Raw genomic sequence first — 12,006 nt, 5'->3', positions numbered from 1 at the left:
TCTGTCTTTCTTCATCTGTCTGTCGTTCCATCCCTCACAGCCAAACTATTTTCCTTTCTTGGCAGAAGCTACTGTACCAGATGCTGCTGAACTGACCAAGCTGCTGTTCAAACTATGAGTTTACTTGTCTGACCATGTGCTGGTTAAAGGCAGTGTCCACGATTCTAATCCTATACACTTTTTGTCATATTCGGGTGAATTGCTCATCACGACCCCCTAGCCTTCTTTTGAGCGTGCGTGCTCTAAACATCTCCTATGTTCATTCACAGTCCTGACTCTGTATGTGGAAGCAAACATAGTGGCCCGGATCGATCCATAAACAAAACCAACCAATCAACACGTTGCTTCAGAACCATGGAAGGAGTGGTGTGATTTGGTAATTTGAGCTCATATATCAACAACCTTTTGCAGCTATTGTGGACTCTACCTTTAAATAATGCTTGCTATCTGACCGGCTTTGGATGAATGTGGTTTATAACAGAATTTAGTTATGGGTCAATCAGCCACTAAAATGGTAGCCTGATGACTGAATCCGAGTGCTCTATTGGCCGCATTAGCACAAGATTGCCATTATTTTGAGATTTTCCACAATCAAAGCTTTGGCAGCCTATCTTACACAACGTAAAACTGATTGGATAAGACAGCCGCTGAAATTTCCCCTGTTTGACCAAGATTCCAACCCGCAACAGGGAATGATTGTGTTGTTAGCAATATAACCTCAGTGCCAGTAAATAAGCAAGGACTGTCTTTGTGTTCTGTCTTCTGTCTGGGGTCCTTTCGGCGTAGGACTGAAGCTAAGTTACTGTAATCAATTGTCCTTTTAGCAAGTTAAGTTTAGCGAGCTGATTGAGAACAGGATATATCGTCAAAGGCTGGTCTTTATCCAAATCATGTGGTTAATGTCAACCAGGCTAAACGTATCAGGTAAATTGCGCGTGCACGTCCTACTTCAAAAGGCAGGAAAAGCTTGATCACCAAAACCATGATTTTTTTTTTTACGGTACAATGGTTCTAAATTCAAAGAAAAGGCCTATTTTTTAATCTGCTAAGGCAGGAGATAACCATGAACTCATTATGAAGAATACAAGACCATAATCATGGCAAAATCCAACACCGCCGCCACTGCGAGAGCAATACAAGAAACTGTCTATGGGCTGTGTACGGGGTGATATTTTTAGTATGTACAGTCATTGGAATATGTGACTTTGGTGCAGTGGGTAGAGCTCACGGTTAATATTCAAAAGATTGCTCGATCGATTCCCCTCCCCTCCGTACTAAGCGTAGTTGTACATTTCCTTGTCAATCGCTTTGAATAAAAGCGTCAGCTTAATGACTTAATGTAAATGTATTAATAAATAAAAAATAAATGTAAGCATTTCAAAGAAATTGTGTGTATTTCACCCTTCTTATCATGCATCCACCTTAATCATTTTCTACAATAATGATATGCTATGGAGTACTAATAACACTGTCATATAATTATAAGTGCTTTGTTCTCCGCATCGCCAACATCTACAAAAATGTACCACTTGCAAAAAAGCATAAGACAGTCAATGTTCGACTGTGGTGTTTGCAATAAATGACTCAAGGAGGTCTTGTAAATTAATTATTCCTTGTCGGCTGAATCGGTAGCGCTCATACAAGAACTCATCAGGATGGAATAATGGATCTTGGTGATCGCAAAGAACTGTCTCCCTACGCTTATCTAACTATCTAATATGGCTCCTTGGTCAATGGGATCCCTCCTTTTTCCGGGGGTGTGGCAAGCATATCCAGCTACACTTAGGTTAGCCTGCGCTGGAGCAGGTTAGTGCTAATTGATATGTTACTATGGTGATTTATCATAGTTGCTTCGCCGAACCAAAAAGAGGGGCGTGTTTTATTTTAGCCTGGAAATTAGCTTGCTAAACCGCTTAGCGAGCTATGCCGAATAGGGCCCTGATGTGTAGGGCCATATTCCCCCTTGCAGCAGCAGATGAGTGGATACATAACACAGATTTTTCCAGAATCTGGATGGACATTTAGTTGTATTGCCAGGGTCCCTATTCTTTCTCACCAAAAGTGACATCATTTCTCAATGAGGACTGAGCCAGGGGCATGAGATGTTAAGTAATGTTGCTGTTTCATTCCTGTGTTGTGACACATCTTTGTTTACACCAAGCAACCTGATCAATACGCAGTCTAATTAAAGGTGAGCCTTATTAAAAGAAAGTCATTTTTCAACGAACACTATCCGTTAACACAGACGTTGACATTTAGCAATCGGACTGTTCATCTTGTTGTTTGTTGTTAACGGTCAGGTTCTGTACTCCGTCTTGCTGTTTATTGTTTACAGTCAGGTTCTGTTCTCCATCTTTGACAACAGTGAACTCTGGGAAAGATCAATGCCAGGACAGGTCCAAATCCGTTCCAGATGGACTTTTTCCCCCATCACCGGACCAGAGCTCTAATCATCTCCAGTCACCAAGTAGAGGAACAGAAAAGTGTTCTCTCTCTCTCTTTCTCTCTCTCTCTTTCTCTTTCTGGCTGTTGTGGTTTACCAGCTTTCTAGCTTTCCTGCCAATAGTTTAGTGAGAACACAATCCAGAGAGCACCATAGTTCGGAGCAACAAAGCGACCACCACACTGAGCCAAAGTCATCGCAGAGAGAGTGCATGCCTTGCTAAACACTCACTTGCTGAGACTTATCTCTATCTCTAAGGGTGGTGACCCAGTTTTGAAGGCTGAATGTGAGACGTTGCAGATGATTCAATTTGAGTTCATGACAACTTAGATGTCCTCAGGAGCAGTCTTCCAAGCCCCAGTGGAAAAACTGTATTTAACTATTAATCTGAGTGGTCTGATCTGCATTGTTTTACACTGCCTTAAAGTCCTTAATTTCTGGTGAAAGTTTGTCGATATTTTAGCTCAACAGCCAATCAAATTACACCCCTTCCTTCTTTGTTTGTCTCCCATTTACGGAAACAAGAGTGTGCATGTACATTAAAGGCACAGCGGGGAACGTGAGGAGTATTATGCTGAATTCAACTAAAAGTGCATTATAATCAAGGACTGTGCCTTTAATCAGAGCAGTTTGATCTGCATGCTGTTTTACACAGGCCCAAATAGGTCTTTTGATGGCTGAAGAAACGTGGCTCCGTTTGGCATGTATCTGCCTCCAGTCTGTGTGTTTTATAGTCTGGTAGAGACCCAGGCAGAGCCCAGGCCATTGCCACAGCAGAGAGCCACAGATGTGCCAAAGACTCTGCTGGCCCTCGGTGTGTGTAATCCTTGGGCTTTTCTTCCCCCTGCAGCTTGTGTTGGGCACTGGGTCATCCCCCTGAACTCACTACTCACCCCTGCATCTAACCTGACTGTCAGACACAACAATCCCTCCACTCAGCTCTCATTGCATCCAGTCTGCAGAACTGGCACATATCAATAAAGGGGGGAATTAGAGAGGGAGGGAGACAGAGAGAGGCTGAGATAGAGGGGAGAGTTCAGAAAAGAGGTAAAAGGGAAGGGTGCTGAAGGAAGAAAAAAAAAGAGAAGAGATGGTTGGAGAGAGAGATGGTTAGAGAGAGCGAAAAAGTAAGAAGAAAGAGTTGGTTGGACAGAGAGAAAGAGAGAGGGAGAGAAAAAAGAGGAAGGGTGGAGAAACACACCAAGCGTTTCTCTTTTAGGGTTGATTCCTCTTTCTCTCTCTCTCTTTCTCTCTCTCTCTCTTTCTCTCTCTCTCTCGCTCTCTCACTACTGACCATGCCCAGCAGAAAGAGCCGCTGGCCCAAACCACAGCTCACAAATCTGTACCGGATGTCATCCTAGTCTGGGTCGGATCTGGGCCAGATCCAGACAGCAGCAGTCTCTCTCTCATCCTCAGGCTCATTGTGTTTTTTTTTGCTGGCTGATCTCGGGCCCTCGGGTGCTTCTGTGAGAACCAGAGCACGGTGCTGTGTGACTGAGCTCTGACCCGAGGCAGCCCCCCAGTGTTGCTGTAAGAGGCCGGCGGTGCCAGTAAAGCCCTCACGGATGAGATGTGAGGGCTTGGAGGGGGTGGCTGAGTAATGCCCCGCTGTAGGAGACTCCACTGTCCTTGTCCCCCTTCATGGGAGATGAGATTGATGCATCACCGTCAGAGGGCGAAAAAGGGAAAAATGCATGATGCTTCCCGACAAGAGTCGATGACAAAGAGTGAGTACTACTATTGTGTTTGTGTGTGCGGGTGTGTGTGTGTGTGTGTGTGTGTGTGTGTGTGTGTGTGTGTGTGTGTGTGTGTGTGTGTGTGTGTGTGTGTGTGTGTTGTGTGTGTGTGTGTGTGTGTGTGTGTGTGTGTGTGTGTGTATGTTTGTGTGTGTATGTGTGTGTGTGTGTGTGTGTGTGTGCGGGTGTGTGTGTGTGTGTGTGTGTGTGTGTGTGTGTGTGCGGGTGTGTGTGTGTGTGTGTGTGTGCGGTGTGTGTGTGTGTGTGTGTGTGTGTGTGTGTGTGTGTGTGTGTGTGTGTGTATGTTTGTGTGTATGTGTGTGTGTTTGTGTGTGTGCATGTATGTTTGCATGTGTGTGTCATTACGCAAAACCTTGAAAAGCTTTCCAGACTGACTAGCTTATGTGTTACTGCCGCAAAGAGTGAGTGTATGGTGAGTGACTGCCTCCGCATGCACAGGAACAGGTCCTGCTTAGCTGTCGCTCTGTCAAATGTTTCGAAAGACAACTGGCTGACAGACTAAATCCATCTCGTAAAGAACCTCTCCCTCCCTCCCTTCCTCCCTCTCTTTCTCTCTCTCTCTCTCTCCCTCTCTCTCTCTCTCTCTCTCTCTCCGAGAGGCAGGGCCACAGAGAGGGGTTGGGAGAGCCGGTGGAGGAGAGGGAAAAAGCATAGCCGCCGCCACCGTCCCTGCTGCGTACCGCAGGCAAATCCCCGGGTGCTTGTGGCGCTGAGAGATTTGAGGACGACTTTGCTTGAACAAACTCTTCAAGCACTTCTGCCTTCTCATGCTGACAGGAGCAGGGGCGTGAAAAAAAAATAAGAAGAAAAAAAAAAGAGGGGAAAAAAGACCCTTACGCATTTGTGACGGCTGTCAAACATCCGAAATTTGACTACGCTTTTTTTTCTTGTTCGGGGGGTTTCGAGGAAAGCTCTGTGAGAAAGAGGAGTGTCTCGGTGTTGACAGAAAGGACGGACAGCTTCTCCGCTTCCAGGTCCGAGATGCTGTGTTCGATTTACCTCGTGTCAGCACGTCCAGATGAAAAACAGAAAACAAGCTCAATTGAAAAAGCACGGAGCGCAGCGAGAGAACAAAACAAAAAAGGGTAAAAACAAAAGAGAACCACAGAAGTCTGGACTCTATTACATGCTCAGTGCCTGGCTTCAGGTTTGCGTCAGACAAAAGAAATCCCAACAGGACCTTACACAAGGGGCTTTAGACAACCACTGCCATCAGCCTCATTGCCATGCCCTCATTCCCCTTAGCAGCCTTAACCTCCCTGCCAAGGGGAATGGGGGCATAACAATGAGGCCAAAAACACACGGACATACACACACACACACACACACACACACACACACACTCACAAACACACATACCCATACACACCCACACATACACACACACACACACACACACACACACACACACACACACACACACACACACACACAGACACACACACACACACACACACACACACACAGACACACACACAGACACACACACACACACACACACACACACACACACACACACACACACACTGTACACACACCCACACACACACACAGACACACAAAAAACACACCCAGACAAAAACACACAAACAACAAACACACATGCCAGCCCCCCAGGGTTGTGTATGACTGGCTGAGCACTGACCTGCAGAAGTTATGGGGCCCCAGTCCGCCCTCTCCATTGGGGTACTTGAGAGTGTTATAGGGGTGCTGGAAGGTCTCGTTCCAGAAGAGGCAGGGCTTTCCCCCCAGCAGGCCCGTCTGGTTCTGCCGCCCCCTGTAGTCCTCGCCGTTAGCCGTGTAGCACTCTGCAAGCAGGACCAGACAAGACAGAAAACAAGCAATAAGAGATAGAGCTCTCGCCGCCCTGCTGAGATTTGGTCCACTGAAGACCTTTTAGTCCCACACGCAATGCCAACACATGTCCTACTTTCAGATCCGTAAACAGGGGATCACAGTAGAATAGGACTTAGGATGAGTATTTACTGCAAATAAGGGGATAAAACAGATCGCTATATGAACATGGATTTGCATTTCAAATGAATTAGCTCTCCATAATCTGTGTATGGGACCATTACAATGAATTCCTTCTGGCATGTTACATGGTGAGGAAATAGAGACATTCATACTGTTGTTCCTTTAACAGCGCCTCGTGTCTGTTTATGATTCAAGATACGTTCAGATTTTATCAGCTACCTTCTATGTCCTTACTGCCCAGACATATTTCCCATGGTTAACATATAGCACAACATAACACAAGTGACTGAGTAATTAAATACATACAAAATGTTTATAATTTTTTAAATATTTAGTTCAATATTTCGACACTAAAATGGTGTACTGGCTTATGGGTAAAAATAGTCAAGAAGAACATTGTTGAAAACCTACCCCTGCTTCTTCCACCATTGTTTTGTTTTATAAACATTTATAAAACACGTGAGACAACTTTTAAGCCAAAATACACAACTTGAGGGCATATGAGGTCTCTATCTTTGAGAGTCTGAAACTGTACTTCCGGAAACCATTGATCCTCTGCCGGAATCATGCCAGCTAAGGGCCAGCTCGGGGCCAGTTCATTTTTAGAGTCAATCGTTATTTTTAGTTTTCATGTTTGCTTCCACTCCTTTCAAGTCAAGCCTGGCACTATACCCACCCCACTCCCTGCCATTTCCTTTGGTTAGCAACAGTGGCTGTTGTGAAACGCCTCATTTTGAGCTGGCCTGGTGAACAAGACCTAAAAGGAGCAAATGTCCATTTCAGAACTCAGAACAAAAGAAACCAAGATCCCTTCTTTAATCAACTTGCTGACGACTCATTAAGTGATTTGAAGAACCAGCATCTGACAGGTCTTACAGAGATCCATGTAAAAGCACTGTTTGCAGACAACATCATGTGAAGGGCCATCATGTGAATCGTCTCCCAAATTCTGCAGCTTTGAGTTCAAAGAGACTTTTAAATAGCAGACAAAGAAAAACAACAACCATTAAATGTCAAACTTTTCCAGGAGAATGTTCAGCCGGGCTTTTGGAGAATGATAATAATGCTCAGTGGACCAAGAGTCAAGGAATATTCTAGGCCATATTCGTGTTTTGATTCAGAAAAAAATAAGTAGCTATTTCCCTCTCATTTCCTGAATGACAGGGTCAATTAGAATGGTGAACTGTGAATATCTGTATATATTTGAATTAACCCCAATCAGGGTGTCAGCAACCAGCTTCACCTCTGCAAAGGCATCGATAGTTAAAGGAAAATGTCATTCCTCTGCGATCTCTCAATGTTTCCTCTCTTACCTCAAATTAGCCTTGTTCTCCTCAGGAAAAACCGCACGCGTATAATTCATTCGCCGGCAGCTCGCACTCGAGTCACGTGGCGTCACGTGCCACATGAGGCCAGTGCGCCGCAGAAAGCAGGAGATATCGCAGTGACATTAAAAAGGACAGATTCACATTAAAGACTGAACATGCCTGGCAGTGGTGGCATTCTGTGGTTGTGGTAATAGGGGCGTGGTGGGGGAGGGAAGTGAGTGTGAGTAAGAAAAGAATAGCACACCAAGTACAGGCCCGGGAACACTGGAGGGAGTTTCAGAGCGGTTCCATTGTGGCCGTGAATCAGTACTGAGCCCGTCAGCTGGAACATTATCAGGAGAATAGCTCTGTTCGGCCTGCATCTTGTCTTGAGCACAGGATCAGGGTGATAGACTTCTCCTGTAGTTGGACTGGAAGAGCAAGATGCTAACAAGGTCCTGGGTTTGCTTACCGTGGAGCACACGTACTGATGAACATGTGTATCTGTGCTTTAGGTCACTGAGGATAAAAGCCTCTACTAAATGAATACATCTAAATGTTAGGGTTAGGGGAAAGGAACTGGATGGAAAAAGAAGAGAAGTGTGAGGCCCTCGTCCTGCGAAGTTTTTCCTCTGAAAACAGGCTGTCTTTTCGGTGCGACACTTTTTTTTTTGCCCCAGCTCAGTGTTTTGAGCACTCGGGCTTCAGCTTGGGGGCGGCCATCTTGCGGGCGGCTGTGAGAGCAGCCAGCGAGTTTCCAGGCCGGATTGCCGGGAAGAGAGAGGGCGCGGCGAGGGTGAGCTCCACCACAGCAGCAGCAGCAGCAGTAGCAGGGGTTTGATGTGGTCACTGCCAGTCATTTTCTTGTGGTGGCGAAAGGAAGCAGAGGCTATAAATGGGACCATGAGATAAGAGCTCGTGAGCCCGTCGTAAAAGATGACTGTGTAGATGCCTTTGAGAAAAGAAAGAGGGAGCGAAAAAAAGAAAAACAACAACAACAACAAAAAAGAAAAAAGCCATGCTGGTGAATGGATGGATGGGGCACTCATCCATTCAGAGTGTGACAGTTTGCGAAGCTTGGAAGAGAGAAGGTGTCGGTGCTGATTACCTGTAACAATCCCACCACCACGCTTGCCCTCTACCGTGGTCGCTGAGCGACTATCGCGCCCCGTGCGGCCACATGACGCCTTTGTTGTGGTTGGATCTGAGCACTTGATGGAAAACAGAGCCACCGCCTCATGAAAGGCTAACTACACCACCCCCGCCCAACCTACCCCCCTCCACACTCACCACATACCACCACCTCCCTCCCTCCACACCCCCATCCCCAGCCCTCCACCCGACTCCATCTCCACCTCCACAAACCCCTATAAAACGGAACGCAGATCTAGAAAACAGAGCAGCAGTCAGCAGGACACAGAAGGACCCGCCTGACACCACACCACAGACCCCAAAAATGAGAGTGTTCTATTTTCTGAGGAGGGCGAAAGAGGACCTTGTGGATTATTTGAAAAGAGTTAATCACCCTGTCATTACACTAGTAGTTGGGGTTTTTTTTTGGGGGGGGGGGGGGTCTTGGCTGGAGGGGGGGTAATGACTTCCACATTGCCACATCAAATATCCTTGTTTTTTCTCCGTAAAAGAGGAAGAAACATCAGGGTGGTGGTTAAGAGCAATTCGTACAGAAGAGAAACAAACAAGCATCCAAGACAAAGAAGTGAAGTCGGGTCACATGGGTGAAGAAGGGGACTGAAACACAAGCACTGATCATAGGCAAAAGCATTAGCCACACACTTGTGTGCATGTGAAGTTTGTCTGCTGAGTGTGTCACACAACCAGATGTAGATTCATTGGCCGAGGATGAAACTTTGTTTGGCTTCTGTGAAAAGACAGAAGCTCAAAATGTAGCAAATATATCACACTGAATCTGAAGAGTCATCAAAAAAAAGTGTAAAATGGGTGACTCAATAAAAAAAAATCATATAAAACAAGCTTCTTCACAAACAATAAAGGATGCATTTCTGCATTTCCACACTCATCTCCTGCTAACGATGTAGCACATGTGAGATAAATAAAAAACGAAAAGGGGAAGAAAGCCAAAGTTATCACAGCTCTAGTGGAAGACACTATTCATCTGATGCAGCCCACATGTCTACTGACTGGAAGGCTCAGACATTTGCTGACACAGACCTGTGAGATTTTTCAGACCTCGCCGAACATTTGCAGCGCTGCTATTTCAATCGGTCGGCATTAGACACAAGGAGGTTGAGGCAATCTGTTTTGATGGATGAAGAAAGATTTCAAGAAATGAAAACATCTGTGAGAAATTAAAACATGTTGAAATGACAGCAACTCAGTGAGGAAGGTGTTGTATGACTCTAATTACATTTGGTCATGGCTAGGGATCAAAAATGTCATACAAATGGGTTTTTTCTATTACTATGTAACACTAACATTGCAAGTGTCCGAGAGGTATGACTGGGGGGATAAACAGAGGAATATGTTGAATTGGTAGAAATTGGTAGTATTCTCTGACATTCACTGCACTCCCCAAACCATAGCTGCCAGCCCGCCATGCAGACACAGCAACAGCTTGCTTCATTACTGTGCGCAGTCGGCCATAAGCTCGGCAGAAAGATTTTCCCCCACTGGAGTCGGTGTTTCTGCCAAAGTGTGCATGAAAAATCACACGTGAACCAATAAGACTTACACGTCGGGTGAGAGTGACAGAGAGGGATGACTTAATTTCACCCTCTGCCACTATTGGCAAGAGTTTGGTGATATGTTATGTATCATGATAAAGGGGTGACGATTAAATATATATTGCGATTATACTGCGATATTGTAAGCAAGGCCATGTTAACCTAATTTTAGGAAAACCAAGTTGAAGAGTCAAATGACTAAAGATAGACTACAGCACTGCTATCAAGCGGTCGAAGGTTTAAACACAACACAAAATGGACCACTGTCTGCCGCAAACCTTTGCATGTAAACAACAAATTAAAATTAGATACAGTGTTTTTGAGAATCGATAGAATACCACAAAACATAATATTGCATACCGATATCCTCTTACACCTCTACTACCACTGAGCCAGCCGCAAACATCCAGGAAAAATTACCTATGACAATCTGACAGTGCCCTCAGACCGGAGGAAAAAAACGCTGTCTAAAACAGGATGTCAGGAGTGCCAAGCCACCCGCTCAGGCAGCCAAAGCAGACAGACAGAAAGGCAGACAGAGACAGACCTAATTTGACCTCACTAAGAAAACACAAATACCCTTCATTCAGTCCACATCCGGTCTAAACCTTCTCTTAGTTATCTGCATGGTTCTCTGGTGGCAGGAAACTGTGGCTGCACAGATGGAGTGAGGAAAGGTTCACGTTGACCAAATGACAAATGTCTCCTGTTGAGATCCTTTCCTCTGCGAACTGGTATGCCTCACAGAGTTACACTTATATCACGATTGGAGGAAGACTTCCACCTGTCTCAGTTCTCATTTGTACAATACAGCCAATGTGCTAACCACAGGAACCCATCTGCATCTACCAAATAGTGAATAAGAGCCAGCTCTCTCTGCTGAGGGACGAATATTTCTGACCATATCTGACCAGCAGATGACCAAATGATGCCACACTACATGGGCTTTGAGTTATGAATGTGGCCCACACACATCAGTCTTGATTAGGCTGATGGATTGCACTGAAAGGGAAAAGGACACGTTTGAAAGCAGCCCGGCCCCTGTTCTTCGGCGTCCACCCTTGACAACCACACACCGCGCCGCACAGCACACCGTAGTGCCGTGCTGGCTCGAGAGTCTGATTCATCTCTCACACTCACACAAGTCTAAGTAGACAAGGTCGCCGGGTTAAGCAAATAAAATGAAAATCGCTGGCAAACTTAGCGCACACCAGTGAACTCACGCTAAACCAAAACTGACATGAAAGTAAACAGAGGACGGCAGTGGGAAGGAGAAGAGAGGAGAGGAGAGGAGAGGAGAGGAGAGGAGAGAGTAGAGAGGTACAGGGAGGGGAGAAGAAGAGAAGAGAGGCATTGACTTTTAAGTTTCCTTTATTACCAGTAAAAAAGACATTAAAAACCCAAGCACAAGGAAAAGTAAAACGTCTGTACCTTATTTACCTTGTAAATCAATTTTTCAATCCCCCACACACCAAAGACTGATAATTTTATAATAACAAAATGCAATACTTAATTGCCTAGATAAAGAGCAAAACATCCACACCCCTGTGTCAGCATCTTGACCATCTGTCTGTCCTCCTCCAACTGAATATTAAACCTTAAACATCCAACAAGTGTGTCAACCTCCAGTTCTCCAGAGAAGGCACACCCCTCCCTCCTGGATCTAGGTGTGCTCTGAGTTTGTAGCTATTGCTCCATGTACAGTGCTCCACTGGAGATCACCCATTCTCTTCTGAATGAAGCCTCAGAGACCGCTAAATGCCTTTAGGGGAAGAACCTGATTTACAGAAACCATACCACCTAGGCTTCTTCACACTGGA

At 45.4% G+C, this 12,006-nt stretch overlaps 1 protein-coding gene across 1 annotated transcript in view; it reads right to left on the bottom strand.

Moving 5' to 3' along the window:
- Positions 1-12,006, bottom strand: part of kremen1 (kringle containing transmembrane protein 1) — a gene marked incomplete at both ends in the record, with an annotated part of 63,947 nt that overhangs the window by 30,481 nt on the left and 21,460 nt on the right. Inside the window, one exon of the mRNA XM_080852464.1 lies at positions 5,846-6,008. Coding sequence (XP_080708590.1) covers positions 5,846-6,008 — 163 coding nt within the window. The remainder of the gene's footprint in view (positions 1-5,845; positions 6,009-12,006) is intronic.

Source organism: Sprattus sprattus, assembly GCF_963457725.1.
Source record: "Sprattus sprattus genome assembly, chromosome: 15".
In the NCBI taxonomy this organism is placed as follows: Eukaryota; Metazoa; Chordata; class Actinopteri; order Clupeiformes; family Clupeidae; genus Sprattus; species Sprattus sprattus.
Note: the sequence above shows the minus strand (reverse complement) of the source record. Positions and strands in the feature narration are given on the sequence as shown.